Source organism: Sebastes fasciatus, chromosome 20 (assembly GCF_043250625.1).
Source record: "Sebastes fasciatus isolate fSebFas1 chromosome 20, fSebFas1.pri, whole genome shotgun sequence".
In the NCBI taxonomy this organism is placed as follows: domain Eukaryota; kingdom Metazoa; phylum Chordata; class Actinopteri; order Perciformes; family Sebastidae; genus Sebastes; species Sebastes fasciatus.
This window is the reverse complement of record NC_133814.1, coordinates 1199012-1221414: the sequence shown is the minus strand read 5'-3', so window position 1 is coordinate 1221414 and position 22403 is coordinate 1199012. Positions and strand designations below refer to the sequence as shown.

The 22403-nt window shown below is 42.2% G+C and overlaps 1 protein-coding gene and 1 long non-coding RNA gene across 4 annotated transcripts in view; both read left to right on the top strand.

The window, feature by feature from the left end:
- LOC141758807 (uncharacterized) overlaps positions 1-21604 on the top strand; it is a 118800-nt gene extending 97196 nt beyond the window's left edge. The window contains exon 2 of the long non-coding RNA XR_012591949.1: positions 21266-21604. This is a non-coding gene — a long non-coding RNA (uncharacterized LOC141758807). The remainder of the gene's footprint in view (positions 1-21265) is intronic.
- gas7b (growth arrest-specific 7b) overlaps positions 1-21604 on the top strand; it is a 74655-nt gene extending 53051 nt beyond the window's left edge. For 2 of the 3 annotated variants that reach the window (XM_074620492.1, XM_074620495.1), the window contains 8 exons: positions 28-102; positions 6937-7015; positions 9826-9954; positions 10549-10672; positions 17579-17658; positions 18553-18651; positions 18975-19133; positions 19927-21604. In XM_074620492.1, the coding sequence (XP_074476593.1) occupies positions 28-102; positions 6937-7015; positions 9826-9954; positions 10549-10672; positions 17579-17658; positions 18553-18651; positions 18975-19133; positions 19927-20040 (859 nt within the window). In that variant the 3' untranslated portion in view covers positions 20041-21604. The remainder of the gene's footprint in view (positions 1-27; positions 103-6936; positions 7016-9825; positions 9955-10548; positions 10673-17578; positions 17659-18552; positions 18652-18974; positions 19134-19926) is intronic. The other variant, XM_074620494.1, reaches the window with a different exon arrangement.
- Positions 21605-22403: the final 799 nt, after the last annotated feature.

Genomic DNA, 22403 nt, shown 5'->3' with positions numbered 1-22403 from the left:
GCGGTAATGAAACTCTACTTCTCTCAGGATAAAGATAGAAGAGGAGTACGCCAAGAATCTCTCCAAGCTCTCCCAGATCCCTCTCGCGAGCCAGGAAGAAGGGTGAGTGAAGGAGAAAGACACACTCCCTCTCATCACAGAGCAGCTTGTCACACACATGGCCGGACTGGACGATGTGAATCAGTATTAAAGAATTAAAAAACCACACGTCAACACTCGGAAAAAATAAGTCTTTCCACTGTGCAGCCACATCAACAATGATGTCTTTTTGTACTTCTACCTCCACAGTATATTTTGTAATAATATGAATCTGATACTTTATTGCACCATAGAGGGCATATTTACTGCCAAGAAGGTCAAAGGTCAGGGTCAGCTGCAGAACAATGGCCATGAAGCTGTAAAGATTCAGTATCAGATGATTGACAATCTGGGAAAATATATGCATGGCTGAAAAGAAACATAGCTAATTTAACAAGGGAAAATGTCAAACATTCACTGGTTCCAGCTTCTCAAACGTGAGAAAGGAAGTTGCAACCCTAGTGCACGTGTACAGCAGCACTTTGGGAAGATATAGCTGCTTCTCTCCACTTAAAATCACCCTGTGTAGCTTTTACTGAACAATAGAGCGCTGCAGGAGTGAGTCCTAAAACCCAGAAATGAGTTAGCATTTTAGCTCTTCCTGTTCTCTGGTCTGGAAGTCAATGGATTTCTAGTTAGATGTCTGAAATCAGGTCTGTGGTTAACACAAGCTGAAGAGATTTTAACGTTTTGCTCTACGTTATAAAATACGTCAGTAAATCACTGGTGACTGTTGAAGCTTTTACGTGTCTTAAAAAAGGCAGTTGCTAACAAGTGGCTAAATGAGACTACAGCCTCGTTGTGTCTACTCGTGCTCATGTGACCGTGGTGTAGTTCGTTAATAGCCTAACGTTAGCGTCGAGCTTCTTCTGATTGCATTCACACTTCATAAATCATAAAGTGGTGTTCATTAGTGGAGATTATCTTACCGAACAAAATGTGTAACTATCATAAACGTGTTTGCCAAATCCAATGGAACAATCCCATTTGCTTTTTGTTGAGGTAACCACGGTGATGCTAACTTTGTGGTTGGCCTACAAAAATACATCATACGTGCAGCACTCTATGTCCACTGTGCAAGTGACAATTACAGATGATCAGTTCCAAAAACATAAATCCAAAAGCACAACTAGATAGGAGTCAGAAAGTCAGAAAACTGGTTAAATAATGTGCAGATGTGCTTGTTGTGTGTCTGCAGAACCTTCACAGTTTGTTGCCACCTCTAGGTGAATAGCTTCTTAGGGCCCTCTTTAAACCATCTACAGTGCATGGTCTAAAGTGCATGGCGCAAGTGCATTTACTGTAGGGCGTGTCCAAATCTAGGATAAGTGCATAATCTGGGCACAAATTAAGGTGCAAGGGGGTTGTAATTAGTCTCTTAATTAATCATAGGTGTGTTTTGGGCGTAACAGGAATTAAACTAATCAGTGTCATCTCCCGTTCCCTTTAAAAGCCAGGTGCGCCTACACATCGGCACATCGCTATTTAAAAGGCAGATTTGGCAAATTGGAGAAGGGAGCAGTTTTCTGCTGAGGAAACGGAGATGCTTTACGCACGGTGTGTAACGCACTGATCCATCAGCCTCAAAACGCTGCCGTTTAGGGGGAGGAGACGCCACAGGGGCGTGTGACCACCGTGATCTCTCTGGTCACGGCGGTCACACCAGTGACCAGAGGAGCGCTGAGGGCGCTGCAGGTTGATCATACAGAATGCCGGAGAGCCTCACTACATTATATTCTATTATATTCTGAATTGTCACTTGTTGCCAGAATTTAGTGTTTTCCTTAACATAAATAAAAACGGTGTTCCAGTGCCGACGCTATAACCACAGGGAACGTCACTAGCGCGTGGCGGCTGCAGAATCTGTTGTTTTTTTCCCGCTGCCTATGTCAACAGGTTAGAGCATCCACACAGCCCGTGTGAGCAGCGCGGCTCAGGTACGGCTGCCTGTCTGCTGCGTCTCTTCTAGAGATTCAAGGTCTCTGCTCTAACCTGTTAACATGGACGCTGTAATAAAAACACAACAGGTTCCGGAGCCTCCGTGCGCTGCTGATGTTCCCTGTGTGGCCCGGCCGTTACTATCTGAATAATGAGCCCTTTAAATAGCAGGAACATGCTGTGCTAGACTGGAGACCAGGTTTTTGTTGGTAAATGACGCAATCGCTCTCTGCTGCCTCAAGATAGCAATGCTCCAACAAAGCACCTGACCACGCATCATTTAACACCAACGCGCCCTGGGGCACACAGACGGGCGCTACTTACACAACGTGGGCGTGAAGATGACAATTGTGTCGGATGCAATGACAGCTTTGCTGCGCTGTGCGCCGGCCAGGTGTAAGATAGGACCCCTAGTGTGCTACTGCTAGTTTGGACTCGGGTTATTCATCTAGACCAACGTTACTGTTAGCATCGTCTGGCTGCTGTGGCGGTTATAGACGCTGCTTCTTTTGATGCCACATCAACAAGCTCTTGCTGCTGAGTAGTGGAAACATAGCTTGATTAGACTGGCCAGTCTGTATTTAACACTGGTTGGGTCAAATTTGAAACTCTATTGTCTCACTGTCTGACTCAAGTTCTCTCTGTGTTCCCCTCTTTGAGAGAGGCAAATATTAGTATAATATTAGCCTACTTACCATAGAGAAGGCTAGAAACACGCCCCTGGGTAATGTAGTCTAGTTAGAGCTATCATGGATCCCACAGAGAACCTGATTTAACATAATCTACTGGTCATAACATTGACTATAACAGGGGAACCCACGAGTGTGTTGTAGTGCTCATGAATTCAACTTTTCATTTACATGAGGAAGAAATTGTTATTTCATCTTTTAGAAGTTTCACAATCTAACTTTAAAGTCTGTTCTAAGTGATTTTGGGAGGTGGAAATAAACACTCGAATTAGTCGGTCAATTAGCCCATCGGGCAGACAGCTCCTCGGTGAGCTAGCCAGTCAACTAGCCAACCAGGCGAGACATCCCGGTGTGGGTGTGGGTCTGGAGGTCTGGAGGTCTGGAGGTCCGGAGGTCTGGAGGTCTGGAGGTCCCGTCAGTGATGCTGTGAAACAGTACGGCCTTCCTGTAAATCACTACATGCTTTGATCTGTGTCCTGCAGCGAACTGCAGCTATTAACAGAAAGCAGAGGAGCAGAGGGAGGAGAGGAGCTACAGAATAAAGGAGGAGAGGAAAAGTGAAGATGAGGGCAGTGAAGATTTGAGGAGGCAGACATTTAGTTGTGTGTGTTGGGGGGTTGTAGGGGGATGAAGGGAATGAAGGGAAACCCTGCAGGGGAAAGGGTTTGCTACCACTCCTCTGTTCTCCAGTCTGACAGCAGAGGGGACATCATGCTGAGGGCAAGTCTTTGTTTGATTCTCTGAAGGGACGCAGGAACATGGAAAGTAAGCTAACAGGAAGCTGAGAGGGGCACGGAGGGCTAAAGACACCCTCAAAGAGAAGAAGCTGTGATTTGTACGCCTACGGCGCCGTTATTAAACTCATCTTTATTAAGAGATTCCACGAGGACACAGCGAGAGAGCGTAGCAACGGGACGAAATGTCACTGCAGCATCAGATTCAAGAGGCCTCAGAAGGGACATATTAAAGTTACCTGACAATCATTTGTGAATGAAGTTTACTTTTCTTCATTTATACATGGAGAAATAGATGTTTAGGGTGAGTGGGACATTTCTAATTCCACGGTATGCTTATAATTGCTTATGGTGGGTAACGTTAGCTTGTGTTAGCAAACAGAAAGTCAGTTAGCTAACTCGTCTCTACTGTCATGCCACATTCTGAATTGAAGTGACATGTATAGGCTCACTTTAACTTCATACAAATGATTAGTTTGTATTCTTTATTCTAAACACCAGACTGAGAATGTGGGCGAACTCAAATGAGACAGCGTGCAAACGCGCTTTAGCTGGGCTTACCCTCCCCTGCACTGTTAACATGCATATATACCCCCCCCCCTCTTCATATTAGCGTGTTATAGAGGACCAGAGTGGGATGGAACTGTCCCATATAGGATCCAGATTATGCCATCCGGCTCAGTCTGCCCACACCCAGAAAAGTGCAACACAATACTTTCATTCTTCTCTCCCTCAGCCCAGCGCTGTTGTCAGACAGGACAATCACTGTTTTGTTGGTCAGTTCCTACCGTCGGACCGGCCGCAGCCCAGAACCAGCCGTCTATTTATTCCTGAATTTACCATTTGTTTGGTAGAGACATGGCCGTGAGGCATGTGACCACTTTTAATGCTACCAATCGTGGCGCTGTATCAGCTCTGTTGAACGCAGGAGATTCATTTCCCCTTTTCAAAACAAGTGATTGTCTTTCATGGGGACAGTGAGACTGTAGGGATGTGACAGAGGTCATTTACTGTGTGAATAGCATCTAGAGTGGTGGGCTTAGGTTTTGTCCCAACATTGGTGGGGACACATATTAAGCGTAGCCCCACGAAATGTTCAGCGTCAAACACGTCATTTCCTGCATTCTATCGAATTTCTATGCACCAATTTATGTTTTAAATGATTTTACAATAAATTCAGGCACCAGGTGACAATTCACAATATTGAAATATAATGGAAAACAATGCAGTAAGGTTCTCAGTCATTCTGTATTGCTTTCAAATATTCATTCTCCTGTTGATCAAATTTTCTCCTTTTAAAGGTAGAATATGCAACAATTTCCTAAAAATCAGTGTATAGATTGATACTAAAGTAATCCCTCTCAATCATCACATCTGATCCACTAGCAGTGTGTGCTGGTGTCTGTTTCTGCAGAGACCCTGCAGCCCCCCTGCCTGGATCTTCTCTTTGCTTCTTATTTTGATTAACTCTGGATGTTGCTGGGCTTCAGCCAACAGCCATTAGGCCCCATGTGGGGGTGTAACCTCCAGACAATAACAGCGTGCAGGGTGTGCAGCCTGTTCAGATGGTCCGATATCGCCGCTTTGTCATGCCAAGGCCCAAGCATTAGGCTATACATCGATGGGTACAAGTCACCCTTTAGATGCTTTTCAGCCGTATATGATGGATGAGAGCGGGTTTGTTGAGAATAAAATCACAATATTTCGAGAAAAAATCCCCCTACCCTAGGGTAGGGGGATGTTCCTACCATCGATATACAAACCTACGCCCGGTGGTGCAACTTTTGCAGCTTGGAATCATGAGAAATTTACAAAAATGTGTATTTCCTCATATGTTTTTAAGGTAGAGAACATACTGTACTGTATGAGCTGGCTGGAGTTGACCACATTATAGATACCGTGAAACAGCCTTTTCACATCTTTAAAATGTTGAACTTAAAGCTTCAGTAGTCAGTATATTTTTGGAATCATTGGGCATAAATCCATAATAACCTTTCAGCATATTGTAATTCAAGTGTTCTGAGAGAAAACTAGACTTCTGCTGCTCCTCATGGCTCTGTTTTCAGGCTTTAGAACATCTAGCCTGTGACGGGAGACTTTGACCAATCACAGGTCATTTCAGAGAGAGAGCGTTCCTATTGGCTGTGCTCCGGCTGGTGGGGCGGTGCTTGGTATTTCCTCAACTGACCTCGACATGGCTGCCGGGTCACAAACTTTCTCATTTTACAGCTAAACAGTACACTACTAGATGATTCTGAGAACATGTGAGGAGAGAAATAGACATTACAGTAACAGAATATTGATTCATATTTGATCAGCGCTGCCTAGTTTGACCGTTTGGTTGGAGTTCGTGAGTGATTGACTCATAGACGGTAGCTGGACGGCAGACTCCAGATCAGCTCTGACTGCTTGTTTTTCCTCCGGTCTGTGAAATCCTGCAGATGCCGTTAGGAGCACTAGAGGACACCGGAGGACACAGAGACACATGATTTTTTTCAGATTACCTGTCTCATGCACTACCGTCAGGATATAGTGACCGCTTTATAAAAATAATTTTTTTTAATCATATTTGTTCCATTTCTCCCCACTGCTGCTTTAATCAGTATGATTTTGTCTAACTCTACTGTAACACATCCATGCCATTTTATTTTATAGGCTTACAATAGGTAATCATCAACCAAAGGATGTGAAAATATTTCAGAATTTAATTGTAAAAACTAAAAATCTTTTCGAGCCGTTTTGGATGCCGCAGACTTGCAGGTGCTAGACTTTACTCTGACGGTGTCAGGAATGTTTTGGGTGTCAGTCTGAGGGAATTCCACACATGTCTTCCATTCAGAGCGATGCTTTGAAGTAACCCGCTTACCCATGAAGACCGTCAGTCCTGGACCTAAAGCCTCTGACTGTCTGCCTGCTGGAGGAGAGCTCTACAGGGTCTCTGCCTCCCAGCTCATTATCAATCATTCACTTTCTTCAAACCAAAACAAATGTGTGGCCTATCATTAAAAAGACAACTTTTGTTATATTAATGTGCATCGGCTGACTTCATTTGAACTCTTATCTACAGAACAGTGTTATTGCCCCCAGCTGTGTTGGAGAGCTGAGAGCCGTATGTCATGTCTCATACGTCCTAATCATCTGTTGAACTGGCCCTGGGCCTCAAGCTCAGCTCTCTAGATTTACTGGTTATTGGTGTATCCCTGAACTTTTGCACCGGCTCCACTGCTGAACAACGTGTGTGTGTGTGTGTGTGTGTGTGTGTGTGTGTGTGTGTGTGTGTGTGTGTGTGTGTGTGTGTGTGTGTGTGTGTGTGTGTGTGTGTGTGTGTGTGTGTGTGTGTGTGTGTGTGTGTGTGTGTGCGTGTGCGTGTGTGTGTGTGAGGATTCACCCTCCCCTTTCCCCGACACTTTCTGCCCTCCCTGCATGTCTTTATGTAAAGTGTGTGTGGTCCTTTCTTGTGTGAGATATTAAACAGCCTGTGTCCTATCTCTTGTCAGGACTCTCGGGGAGGCTTGGGCCCAGTTGAAGAAGAGCCTGGCAGACGAAGCTGAGGTTCACCTAAAGTTCTCCTCAAAGGTAAATTCATCACACTTTTCTCCACCTCCAACCAGCTGCCACCTGCTCCATGCCCACACCTAAAATCCTGTTCATTCATTCATCTATCCATTATCCGTAGCCGTTTATTCTATTCAGAGAGAGCTCCACTCTTACTGTGAGGCGACAGTGTTAACCACTGAACCACCGTGCTGCCCTATTCTGTTCATGAAGCACATTTCCTCCACATTAATTATTAATTATTAATTATTCACTTTAATTTGACTGCTCAGGTGTTTTTGTTTATTTTACCCTGAACAGACAATGTACCAACGGTATGTTAGACTGTAAATCTACGGAATTTTCCATTTTAGGGTTGAAGATGTCCATAAACTTAACGGAAAATGTCCTGGTAATTTTCTGCCAGGACATTATCTGTTTTTCTACAGATTTTTGTGTGAAAAATTCATGAATTGTGAAGAATTGTAGAAAAATCTCAATCTTGCACTTATACAAAGTTAACAATACGTCTTAGAGTTTAGAATATAAAAGTGATCAGCGTTACGTAGAGTAAGGAACCTCTTGTTGTACGGTATGTGATTCCATATTGACTGGGCTCTGCAGCCTAACAGCACGTGTGACTCATGTGGCAGACAGACTGCCTTCAAATGTAACTCCATGCAGTAAAAGGCTTCATGATGGCTCTGTGGGCTGAAACTCACACATGACACTGAGACTTCCTCTGACTGGGGACGACTCTCCTCTCAGTGTTTGCAGCGTCTTCTTGATGTCAAAGAAGTGCTAGATGGGTTTGTCTTGGGAGTTTAGAGAGATGAAAAATGGAGGCCAGGATTACAGCTGGACCGATGGAGGAATTAGAGCCGGTGATGTTATCCTCCAGAGATGCACAGATGTGCAGCACAGTTCCCGGTTCTTGAAGGAGAAGTGAGGATTTGAGTGGAAATGAACTTTGAATGATTGTTTCCAATGTGGCTGCAGGAGGGAGCTGTAGATCTCATTCATCACTGACGCTGAGAGCTTATTAGGATCATATAACCAGTGACGGGCTTGCTACCCACAAGTTATTCATTTCAAAAATAATATTATCTTGTCACATTGTTGGAGTAGTACGATTTCATAATGCGTGTTATTTACATTTCCTTTACTCTATAAATCTGAAAAGGAAGCTAAACAATGTTGATACGTAATGTTCTGGTTGAGGTTTGGCTCCAAATATCAAACCATTTCACTCAGTGTGAGGGGATGATGACATCATGTTGAAAGTTACCACAGGAAATGGAACTAATTATGTTTTTTGGATAATTAAATCAGATATATAGAGGGGGATTAAAGTGATTTCCCTTTTGATCGATAACTATCATTCCTGAAATTAAATAGTATAATTTTTTCATGACTTGCTGCTGGGAAAAGAAGTCATTTTATTTCAACACCACTTTATATGCATGAAGAGTTCATGTATCTGCGTCTGGATTTATGTTTTCATTCAACTCTCAGGGCCCTGTCTTAAACCTGCGCAAACCGGCGAGCAGCGCCATTGTCATTGCTCGTTTCAGACCAGCGCAGTAGTTATAGATATAGATAGATAGATAGATAGATAGATAGTAACTTTATTGATCCCGAGGGAAATTCTAGTTTCCAGCATCACAGTTCCAAAGTGCAAAACATGTTAGTAAAAAGTTAGTAAACAATAAATATACCAGATATGAAAATACCAGGAGATGAAGAAAACTGTTAAAAGTGAATATAGTGCAGGGTAACAACTGAGATACGAGACTATTATAAAAGTGAATATAGTGCAGAAGAGACTGTTAAGACTGAATATAGTGCAGGGTAACAACTGAGATATGGGACTAATAAAAATGTGAATATAGTGCAAAAAGTGATATAGTGCTGGATAATAAAATATAGGAGATATACAGTAGAGACCAGGGGATTAAGAAATGTCAAATATAAAGTAATGCGGGATGAGAACTGAGGTAGAGAGTTTTTTAAAAATAGACTAAAGTGCAGAATAAGCTGTACATTATTGGTAGAATACAGTAAAACCAGTCTATAAGGTGCAGAGTAGAGCTGTTGGTGGTGTGCAGAATTAAAAGTAGCTATGAAAGTGCACTGTGTGCATTATTATCTGTCCTGCAGACCACCAAAAGCCTGGTCTAAAGTCTGGCGCAGTATTGTCCTGCTATTTAAAGGTCACATTAAATAGCAGGACAGTGAGATGCGCCTACATACACCCTAGATGGGTTCACAGTGGACATTTTGAATGTCACATACTTCATTTCCTGCATTGTGGGGAATTTTTATGCACCACTTTATGGTGGAAATGTTTGTTGACATCACTCCTCTATATCTTTATATAGATAATAGTTGATGATGATATATTAATACTGATATCATAGACTCAGGTAGACATTACTCCTCTATATCTTTATATAGACAATAGTTGATGATGATATATTAATACTGATATCATAGACTCAGGTAGACATTACTCCTCTATATCTTTATATAGACAATAGTTGATGATGATATATTAATACTGATATCATAGACTCAGGTAGACATTACTCCTCTATATCTTTATATAGACAATAGTTGTTTCCTGTCCTGTACCTGTAACTCTTGTGGATGTTGTTAAATTGCATTACATAAAGGTCTTGGGAGGAGAATGCTGCTAAAGCAAGTTACACATGTAACTCTTGGAGACCCTGTGTTTTTTACATTGGCTTAAAGAGCTCAGGAGGGGGGTCTTCAGTTAAGACATTTAATAAAAAAGGACCTTTCGTTATCTTCTGCTGGTCAGTCTTATTGGTTGTTTCTGTTTTGAGCAGCTCCAGAGTGAAGTGGAGAAGCCTTTCCTGTCCTTCAGGGAGAACTTTAAGAAGGACATGAAGAGGTTCGACCATCACATCGCCGACCTACGGAAGCAGCTGGTCGGTCGCTATGCAGCGGTGGAGAAGGTACACACACAAACACATACAGATAGAAGAAGGAGCACATGGACTCTAACGTAACACAGTTCTGTCCTTGTACTCGGCAGCAGCAGGATTTCAGGGAACCGTCTCGCTGGTGATTAAAATTCCACATCTCTTCCATAAGCAGACGGCTGTTTCCCGTCCTTAGAATGTTTCCTGCTTTCTGTATATAGACGATGAAAAGCAATTGGTTGAAGCCTGAAGGCAAATCTGTCTCACATCATATGTCAAATCTGGGACAAAACAGTTTGTCTCTGATAATCTCATCTGATGGATGATTGAGCATTTAAAGCAGGACAGGACATACGATACTGGCTGTGGATGAATACTGAGACGGTGTGTAGCGGACCACATTATGACTGTGATGAATGGAAGCAGAGTAACATAATACATAATAGCTGCAAACTTTTATCACTTTAATAACATTGATGTTTGTTTCTACAACACTACATACTGGAACTTTGCTTTTTTATTAAAAGTAGGATAGTAGGAGGACGTCTAGCTCAAAGATTTCTATATGTGCAGCTGTGAGATGTGAGAGTGTCTCTGACTCCCGTCCCCTCACTGTGTCTCCGGCAGACCCGCAGAGCTCTGACTGACAGACAGAAAGAGCTGGAGCTGAAGACTCAGCAACTGGAGATCAAACTCAGCAACAAGATTGAAGAAGACATCAAGAAGGCCCGCAGGAAATCCACACAAGCAGGTCAGAGCCAGGGGTCAAAGGTCACACTGCAGGGTTAATGTGGGGGTCACAGTCTCACTCAGGTGTTTATTGTTGAAGGAAGAAAAGAGCACTGCCCAGCACACTCTCATATGTCTGTGGATGTAAAACATACGGTGTGACAAAAAGTGGCTGTTGACTGCTGATGCTGATCTGCTTCTACAGTTTCCAAAGGTGTTTTGTAATTATGTGAAGTGCTTTTAATTTCTGCTTTTAAAATTGTCATGCCAAAAGAATGAAAGCTTTCACGTGTTTCCCCAGATTTTTCTACAGGGAGAGGCTCTTAGAAGACATTTAAAATGGCACTAAAACTCTTGTGTACAGTTAAGAGAAAAACAGAAAAAAGAAAGAATTGACTGAAGAACAAAAAAAGTTAAAAGAGACAGTGATAGAGCAATGGACGAAAACAAGAGTCAACCTTGGTCAGTCATTCAACAGAGAGAGAGAATCACAGGATTTGAAAGGACTCAAAACCGATCCTGAATTGGCCCTCTTCCTCCGAGACTGGTATTTAATGTGTCTCTTTTATTTATGAAACACATCGCCAGTGTTTCCTCTGGGATTCTCTTCAGCATGCGGGGGGAAAGGTTTTTGTTGTAGCGCTGGGGGTCACAGTGGGCTGGTGTCCAGCTGATCCCAGACCATCTCGACTCCTCACCGGGTCAGCAAACTTGCTGGGACGCTCAGCGCTGGCCACCGGTCCGCTGGGACTCTCAGCGCTGGCCACCAGGGTTTGTACTGGCTGAATTCGATCAGCCATTAACGGTACATGTCCACCAGATCCAGCAGGACACTAAGGGACGCGGTGCTCCACTCAAGTGGTGACGTACCCTATCATGGAATGCACCTGATTGGTTCCTGGTTCTCGGCTCGCCGTTTTAAACAGGAAACAACATGTTGTTCCGTCTAAACGATCCACCAAAATGTACTTCTGAAAAGGCGATGCCACTGCTGAATGTGGTTTCATTTTAGAAGTAGATCGCCTAGTTTCACAGCTTGGTCAAAGTTTCGTGAGCCGGGCATAGTGCATCATTTGCATAGTGAGTTGAGATTTTTCAACTTTATGCAAATACAGACTCTCTCCAACTCGCTGCAGCACTCCCACCATGCACTGGGCGACTGCTTCTCCTGCTCTCCATAGAAAATGAATGGAAAGCGTTGAGGAAATGCGCCGTAACTGAAGTTCCGCTGGCGCCCGCTCTACTCCTGGCGAACTATAGTCTCTTAGCAGCGGTGAGTGAGGCGGAGGGACCATGGGGTGCACTAATTACCTAATTCTTGTCTCATTTGTGGTCTGATAAAGAGTAAATTCATCCAATTCAGTGACCCGTGTCACTATTTTTCAGTCCGCCGATGCAAAATGTATTTGAAATGATTGCGAGACATGGTTCTACATCAATATACTTCCGGGGCGGCTGTGGCTGAGAGGTAGAGCAGGTCGTCCCCGGCCTCTCCAGTCCGCATGTTGAAGTGTCCTTGAGAAAGATACTGAACCCCCAACTGCTCCTGAAGGCTGAGCCGTCAGTGTGTGAATGAGTCTTTAGATCAGATCTTGATGGGCAGGTTGGCTCCTTACACAGCAGCCTCTGTCATCAGTGTATGAATGTGTGTGTGAATGGGTGAATGCTGACGTGTAGTGTAAAGAGCTTTGATTGGTTGGAAGACTAGAAAAGCGCTATATAAATGCAAGTCCATTTACCATTTACCATACTGTTTGAATTAACGTTGGTAGCCCAAACAAAGCTAGCTAACGCTTTAATTAACGTTGAATGTAGCTAACGCCAGCTGTTGGTTTGGCAGCTAAAGTCGTTCACTGCTAGTGGCCCCCAGAGGCTGCAGTGTTTATTACACCCCACTATAAAACACTTCTGGACAGAACCAAAAACACACTGATGATGTAGCTGAATTTGAAGTTAACTATATGATTCTGTTTGGAAGTACTCTGTACTGTAGATATGTGGATCTGGGTTTCATCATTCAACCTAGTAAAGTCCCCCCCCACCTGATGTAGGATTATCAGAGATCATCTGAGGATGATCAGCAGTGGTTTGTGTCAGCGCTGCCTTCAGTCAGACTCCACCAACAGCTGAACTCCTACAGTTCAGTAAAGAGTTAACTTACTGGACATAATTCTGTTTCTTTAGCTCTCCATTGAAGCTCCACTTGAGATCGGCTGTGAACCCAGACGCTGTGTTTGTCTTTTTACATGAGTCATGAGCTTTATCACTGCTTTGTTTTTTTAATAGACAGATGAGAGAGGAGGGAAGAAGAAGGGGGGGGTCAGAAACATTCTCCGCTCAACTAGTCTGCGTTCACTCCAGACTCACAGAGAAGCGTGGGCGTGGACTAACTCCACAGTCCTTGATGGAGATACACTCACACATATATAATAATATATTTATAATCTGACTGCAACAAATATCCATCGTACAAAGACATTTCATTTATTATAGAGATATTTTGACTCCTCTGGTTGCAAGTGTGTTTTCACTTCCTCAAAGTTAATTATAACCTTTTTGTATTTAGCTCCACCCTCTTGTGTCACCTCTGGTTGCAAAATAACAAGATGGCGACGTCCAAAATGTCAAACTCAAGGCTTCAAAACAGCAGTCCACAAACCGATGGGTGACGTCACGGTGACCACGTCCACTGTTATATACATGTCTGTGGTTAAAACAGAGAGGACGCTGTGTTGTTTAGGTGCCAGTGGGACATGAAGTCCAGTTGGAGTATTAGATTCATGAGTTTGGTGGCTCATGTTAGCTTATATTAACTTTACATAGTGGTTATGTAACTGACATTACTGAGTCAGTTTGCTGGCTTTATGGCTTTCTACTAGTGCTACTATCACACTCCACTTTAGCACTAAGCATGAACCTGTAATTTCCACTTGTGGCCACAGTGGCCGCTGTTACGTACGTAGGCTCAGGACTACTGTAGGCGATGTAAACACAGAAATCGTTAGAAACATGTCCTCAATAAGAAAATTTGAGCGTTTGGTATTCTGTCGATAAGTTACATTGCTCGACGATGAACTAACAACCAATCACATTACAGAAACAAAGCAGTCCTTCTAAGAATAGACAGCCTCTTGCCCACGATGGGTAAAGAGTTAGCAACACATGCTATTTCTTTTGGTATCAAAAGTCAGATAGATAGACGGGAGAGATGAGTGCTTCCTGTGAGGAACATTTTTCGTGTCTTCAACAGAAAGCGACAATCACAGCAACCTTGAACTTAACAGATTTTCTGTCCGCCTGTCAGTCGGATGAATTTCCGACATGTCCGAAATTTTGGTCGTCCGTCCACAGGCTCTCATACAGATGAAGCAGAGCCACGAGCCAATTCCCCAACGTCAGCGCCTTTTTTCTCCTCTTTTTAAAGTAATCAGAGCGTAGCTATCAAGATAACAATGTACAGTAGATATAGCTAGAAAAAACATAGCTAGCTTACCTCCAATTCTCTCTGCAAAATGGACAAGCCATACTGTCCACGTCTTCTTAGCCACAGCGATATATAGACATATATAGTCCATATAATATTACCTTTACCTGCCTCATAGCTTTCAGACCAATCTTTATGACAACAGCTAGAACTGTCTGCAGGGACCAACAGGCCATGTTTTTTTTCTATTTTACATGTCCAGAGTGAGCACTCAGGTCGTGGCTGACTATCGGACTGTACAGTGTGATCACTCAGGTCGTGGCTGATGATCGGACCGTACAGTGTGATCACTCAGGTCGTGGCTGATGATCGGACCGTACAGTGTGATCAATCGGGTCCTGGCTGACTATCGGACCGTACAGTGTGATCACTCAGGTCCTGGCTGATTATCGGACCGTACAGTTTGATCACTCAGGTCGTGGATGACTATCGGACAGTACAGTGTGATCACTCAGGTCGTGGCTGATGATCGGACCGTACAGTGTGATCACTCAGGTCGTGGCTGACTATCGGACCGTACAGTGTGATCACTCAGGTCGTGGCTGACTATCGGACCGTACAGTGTGATCACTCAGGTCGTGGCTGACTATCGGACCGTACAGTGTGATCACTCAGGTCGTGGCTGTTGATCGGACCGCACAGTGAGATCACTCAGGTCGTGGCTGACTATCGGACCGTACAGTGTGAGCACATAAATCATGAACTTTGGCTAGTACAGTACAGTAGGAGTAGGAGTTACACAACATTTCTAAAACGGTACAGTGTATGCCCAGCTTAACCTGATTCTAGACCTCAGAATCCTTGCCCACATTTTACAAACTTTAAGTTTGTCATGTCAAGAGAAAATGGCTAATATGAACAAGCAATAGCAATCCAGTCTGATTATCAGGCTACATTCACGCACACATATGCTTCTAACGGTACGCACGTTTAGAGCGCGAGGGGGGAAATAGGCGGGGTGGAAAAGTAGCATTAGCAGCAGCCGAGATGGTTTGTACAAGTTTTTAATAGGTGTGTGACCTGAGGAAAGTGACCGGCTAAGAGTAAACAGATGTAGACTCTCTGCCGAAGTGTGATGTCATGACTCAACCAGGCACGACCACATGCTGTCACACATAAGTACGAATCCTCCATCCAAACTGGCTCTCTTCACACAAACACACACAGAGTCATCCCTCCTCCATGCTGCTTATGCAACCAGGGAGAAAAACAGCAGCAGTTGTTGACGGTGCTCATGGCGTCTGGCTGCCAGTGCTGATGACTACAGTGTGAGGGAAGCAGAGAGGAGACTGATGCCAAAACAACTAAAGCACGGCATCTGTCTGCTCATAACAAAGACTCATTATCGCTTAGTGCTCTCGCTGCATTGGACTACACACAGCATTCACACATTTATGTCTCCTATACCAGGGGTTTCCTAATGTTTTTATATCAACCACCTAAGGCCATGATCACCCTTTTATGGAGCTCATTACTTTTGGTTTGTACTTTAAAAGAAGGGAATTTATTGGTATTCATTTTGTTTTTAAGGGTTGGAGGGCTGATGTGACGAGCTTATTTGCAGCATAAACAGCAGCTCTTTTGCATTTTCTTACCGTTTTTCTTCACTTTCTATTTATAGAAGCATATTCTGAGCTAACCTGAAGACCCTGTTTACTGTAAACTGTGCTGCAGCAGCAAACAATGAATGAAAATGAACAACTTTTTGATGTGTTTGTACACACAAACCTCATAAAAATCAATTTAAATAGATCTGTTCCTTTAAACAGACCCGCCAGTAGGTCTGTCATGATAAACCCACGCTGTATGGCCAAACATTGTTCCAATTTATTCTATTGGGGAGATCAAAGTTTCCAAAGATATCAAATATGTCAGTGTCAAAAAATCAGCTATGAAAAGGTTTAAGATGAAATTAAATGTAGAAAACTAGATGTTAAGGGGTTAAATGTATAATGTAGGTTATACAGGTTAATTACAGGAAGGAAGGAATACGATGTGGGGGTCGAGCGCGAGCTCTGAAAGTCAGTTAGCAAACTACTAATGTAGCTAACTCATTCATTTGTACTCGTTAAATTACTAATTAGTTCATGTCGAATTTACCAGAAGACCAATACACTTAATTCCTGTTTTAAAGCTTCAGTAGGCAGTACATTTTTGGCATCATTGGGCAAAAATCCCATAATAACCTTTCGGCATATTGTAATTCAAGTGTTCTGAGAGAAAACTAGACTTCTGCTGCTCCTCATGGCTCTGTTTTCAGACTTTAGAACATCTAGCCCGTGACGGGAGACTTTGACCAATCACAGGTCATTTCAGAGAGAATGCGTTCTTATTGGCTGTGCACCGGCTGGTGGGCGGTGCTTGGTATTTCCTCAACTGATCTCAACATGACAGTCGGGTCACAAACTTTCTCATTTTACAGCTAAACAGTACACTACAAGATGATTCTGAGAACATCTGAGGAGAGAAATAGACATTAACGTAACAGAATATTGATTCATATTTGATCAGCGCTGCCTAGTTTGACCGTTTGGCCGGAGTTCACGAGTGATTGACAGCCAGCTCTCATAGACGGCAGCTGTGGCTCCAGATCATCTCTGACTGCTTGTTTTCTTCCGGTCTGTGAAATCCTCTAGATGCCATTAGGGCATAGAGGAACATGATTTTTTTCAGATTACCTGTCTCATGCACTAATGTCAGGATATAGTGACTGTTTTATAAAAATAACTTTTTTTTCACATTTCACATTTACTCCATTTCTACCCACTGCTTGTTTAAAGCTTTCTGTGACAATCAAAGAAATAGTCCGATTTAAGAGTTGTTTGTTCTGTACAGCTGCGTCCAACAGTGAAACTTCAGATCATTTGTTCTGTGGACCTGAAGGCCCTTTTTGGTCCCCAGACTCAACACTGTCCCACACTGGCTGTGAGCTGTTTCACATTCACACATTTCAAAGAAGACTACAACATTAATGTGAATAAAAAGTAGCAGATATAGCAGCAGACGTTGACTGCAGAAGATTGAGAATCATCTGCTGAAGAACAGAATGATCAGCATCATTTCCTCCCTGATTTAATCTCTGATGATTAGTGTGTGTTGTGCTGTCAGCAGGATGCAGCCAGTGACATTAGTGAAAGGACAGATTAGACCCTTCCTTTTATCATTGCTTATGGTATCATAATGGAATCTATTATCAGTCCAGATTGTCTGAACTGTTTGGGTTAATCGCATCAGCTGAGTGAGGTAGAACTAATACTGTACATGAGTGTTGTGGTAACGCATCAGCTCGGAGTAAATACTGGTGCAGTTGCACCACCTAGTGGAGGAATCATGCACTACATATTTTAAGAGGTATTTTGTCAGGTCTCACGTAGTCCTATGTGTACATACTGTATAGTTCCACTTCAAAAGGTCTCATTGTATTCTCTTTATTCTCTCTAACAGGAGATGATCTGATGCGCTGTGTTGACCTTTATAATCAGTCTCAGTCCAAATGGTTTGAGGAGATGGTCACCACCAGTCTGGTAAGAGATCATGTGTTAAATATGTGTGCTTTGGTGTGTGTGAGAGGAAGCTGTGCTGCTGTGGTATATTTCTCATCAAATTTATTACATCTTACAGTATTTTACAATTGCTTTAGCTCATTTCTAACAGTTTCAATGTATAAAACTCATAATGTAAATAGCCAAACGGACTCACTGAATGATTGTACGATTTTGCGTCCAAACTGAGAAGTGCAGCATTTAGTGTTGAGAGTTTTTTTCTAATTTAAACTCTATTGTAAAATACTGTACTGTACAAAGCAATTAACACATTAACATTAACACACAATTAACAAAATGAAATAAAAAGAAAGAAAGAAGTCTTGTAAAAATGAACAAGAATAAAAGGTAACCATGAAATATAGCCTATAGCGACTTTAAAATGAAATACAAAAGTTACACATAATATATTGTATGTTTCAGAAATACATATTTATTACACCCTTTTATCTCCATACGCATGCCCATATGCTCGTATATGCAACCATGTACAGTATATATACTCACTCTTAGTCCACACGTAATTTCTATGATAAATAATTCAAATACAGTTTGAAATAAATACAGTATATACAGTATAAATCCTCCTTTAAGTCACTATAATAGTCTATTCTGATGGTTGTACAGCCGTGATAACAACTTGGATTCCCTTCTAACCACGACCCCTGAAACATTACAAATATAAAAATTCTAACGGGACGTCTAACGTGAGCAGATCTGTTTTAGTTCTGCGAGATATTTCTCCCATCCTACACACATATCGTGTGTCGTTCTTTTCATTTCTTATTGGACCGTCTGTTCTGCTCAGTGTAGACAGATGGAAGTGTAGAGAGGTTTCTCCATGACTCAGGCATTCCTAACTGCTCCTCTCCTCAGGAGCTGGAGCGGCTGGAGGTGGAGCGGGTGGAGATGATCAGACAGCATCTGTGTCAGTACACCACCCTTCGACATGAGACAGACATGTTCAACCAAAGTGTAAGTACAACTTCAAGTCAGTATTACAACTACTAAAAAAAAAGCTACTGCTACGTCAAAAGACATTTTTATAAATAACTTTTAGCACTAAGTTTGCAATTAGAGGTAAAAGTCAAGGAAAATGTTGCTTTTACTAAGTACTGGCCTTGGCTTAACTGAAATGTTTGGGAGGCATTAAGATGATGAGAAGACAAGATGTTATTGATCCCTGAGGGGAAATTCACATCACAGCAATACAGAACCAGGCCAAGAGGTAAGAAAATACAGATAAAGGTGATAATAAAAAAACACCTTTGACTGACTTTTTCTTTTGCACACTATAGAGTTCTGCAGGGATGACGTATTTTTGTAGGCCAACCAGGAAGTTAGCATCGCCCTCGTTCCCTCGACAAAAAGCCAATGGGATCCATTGGGTTTTGGATTATTGCAGAAAATCAGCTCTGTGGCAAACGCAACTTTATGATAGTTACAGGTTTTGTTTGGTAAGATAATCTCCACTAATGAACAACCACTTTATGATTTTTGAGGTGTGAATGCGATCAGCAGAAGTAAAAAGCGAACATTAGGCTGTAAACGAATTACACCACGGTCACATGAGCGTGAGTATACATGAGGAGGCTGTAAAGGAGGACGAGACGTCATGATGGCGTTTAGTAGTCTCATTTAGCCGCTTGTTAGCAACCGCCTTTTTTAAGACATATAAAAGCTTCAAAATTCACTAGCTGGGTCTTTATTGATGTATTTTATGTTGTACAACAAAACATTAAAATCTCTTCAGCTTGTGTTAACCACAGACCTTATTTCAGACATCTAACTAGAAACCCATTGACTTCCAGACGAGGGAACAGGAAGTGCTAAAATGCTAACTCATTTCCGGAGTTATTGGCTGGGGGTTACACCCCCACGTGGGGCCCAGAGGCTGTTTGCAGACGCCCAGAAACGTCCTGAGTAAAGCAAAATAAGAAGAAAAAGAGACAATCCAGGCAAAAAGCTGCAGGGTCTCTGCAGATACAGACACCACCACACACTGCTAGTGGGCATATGTGATGATTGAGAGGGATTCGTTTTGTATCAATCTATAAATTTTTTTAGGAAATTGTTGCATATTATACTTTTAAAAGCAACTAAATTTCCCACATGGGAGAATATCATTTGAGTTGAATCAGTCCCATCATTACCCCACCTACACCAGCAGAGGGAACCAAAGAACCGCTGACCAACGTAAACAGTAGATATCACATGAGCCGATGCCTCAACTGTTCTTTCTCTGTCCAGACGATGGAGCCGGTGGACCAGCTGCTGCAGTGTGTGGACCCGGCCAAAGACAGAGAGCTGTGGGTGCGGGAGAACAAGACCGGCGATATCAGGCCAGTGGACGTTGAGATCTGACCTCAGTGCTGTCTGATGGCTCTGCATATGCACACTTTGACCCTCTGGCTCACACTCAGACACATTGACCCTGAGGAGATGAAATCTGTGCTGTGATCTTCACTCCCCCCCCCCACTGATCCACTTGTGACTCCTAACAGACTGAGGGATGAACAGTCAGCGCTCTCTGGCTCCTTTCATCCCAACAGCAACCTGCTGAGGATGATGTCAGTATTTGGGGAGTATTGTGAGAACCCTAAGCAAGGGATGAAGATTTCATATAGTGACAGGTCATAGTTTTCTGTTATGCAAGCTGATGCCCAGCTGGGATGGCACAGGAAAATGGGAACTATGAGTGTGAATCGTGGGGCAAATAATCAAGAAGCACCAACAAAGAACATTTAACACCTGTAAATGTTGAATAGCTTTATGTCATGCAGCAGTTTGTATGTGCTTTTGCTCTGTGAGGTAATTCTCTGATGATGACTTCTGCAGGTTTTCGGCAAAAATGATTTAACAGATGCTGCTCAGCAAAATGCATTCTGACCTGAGAGTGATATTACTGTGTACCAGAATAAGACTAAAATACTAATCTCCACTGTGTGCAGGTACTGACTGTTTGCTAAGCCTCGCCCACCCTTGTTACTGTTGCTACACCTGTCTCGCTTGGCACATACTAAGTTTACAAAAAAACAATTAAATCTTTTTGAAACAATAGGTCTTCCATTTCACACACAAGTAAACAAAAACGTCTTCTCATTTCTGGATTTTGTTGGCTGAAATGACAAACGTCGCTAGCAAACTCTTTGGGCTGTAATTAGCTAATGCTAACGCTAAAACTCTGTCTGCAGCTGACATTTCAAAGTTTCATATTTGTTTTAAAAGGAGAAGCCTGTTGAAGGGTCTTAAATATGCACCTAATACATACATGAAGTTAAGAGACTGAGACTAAAGCGAACAGATCCCAGGCAAAAGTTAGCATCCTCACCAGACATGGAAATAAAGACACAACATAGTTCTAGTCTAGGGTCCTAGTATTATCATTAAAAAAGGAATTCAAATGGTGTTTGTTCTAATATAGGTTAGGGTTAGAGCAGGGGTCAGCAACCTTTACTATCAAAAAAAAAAAAAATCTGTCTGGAGCCGCAAAACATTTGATCATTGTGATGAAGGTAACACAGTTTATAGTCTAAACATTAGACTTATTAGTATATAAGTCTAATGCAGTGAGGGTCAAAGAGCAAAGGTACTACGAAGTATTAGGGCCACATTGAGGGAAAAAACATCAGATTCACAGAATAAAGTCAGAATATTACGAAAATAAAGTCATAACTTTATGAGAAAAAAAGTAGTAACATTACGAGAAAAAAAGTCATAACTTAACGAGAAAAAAAGTCGGAATATTACGAGAATAAAGTCATAACTTTACGAGACAAAAGTCGGAATATTACGAGAATAAAGTCATAACTTTACGAGACAAAAAGTCATAACATTACGAGAATAAAGTCATAACTCTACGAGAAAAAAGTCATAACTTTACGAGAAAACAGTCTTAATATTACGAGAATAAAGTCATATCTACGAGGGGGAAAAAAAAGAAAAAAAAATTACCAGTTTATAATATTACGACTTTATTCTCAAAATCTCAGATTTATTTTTTTTTCCTCAATGTGGCCCTAATATTTAGTCGTAACGTCGTACCATAGACCTACAACAATGATAAATAAAAGTGAAAATGTAAACGGAAACAGTTATTCATTTCCATTTTTAGAAATCCACAGGGAGCCACTGGAGAGGGACTAAAGAGACGCATGTGGCTCCAGAGGTTGCAGACCCCTGGTTTAGATGATAACTGTAAAAAAAATGTCAGTACAGTAGAGTAGCCTATGCTTCAGCTTCATGAGAGAAAAGGATGTACGAATGACACATAACCAATGAGTTTGTCAAATTTAACACTAACACAAGTTGAGTGTAAACTTCCCCAAAACATATGAAGAGTTGGACACAGCTGCTAGCTGCTAGCTGCTAGCGCTACTCTAAACTGATATAGTGGCACCGTTGGCTCTCATGCAGTGGATGTTCCCACCCTGAACAGATATTTTTCTAGGCTATTGTAACCTGTAAAATCACCTAATAACATAGTTATCTAATTATCTAATTGAAATGAAGCCAGGTTACTGAAGGTAGTAAAATAAACGTTGGATAGTAACATGCTAACGTTTGCAGCCTACATTCGATCACATATCCATTCAGTGCACTTTGGCTCTTTTGGGTTTTAGGTTCTTGAAAAAAAGACACCACCTTCCAAACCATTTAGATACGGAGTATTGCTCGTATTAGTTTATGTGTTGAGAAATCCAAAGCTTGACAGGCCTGCTGTGCCT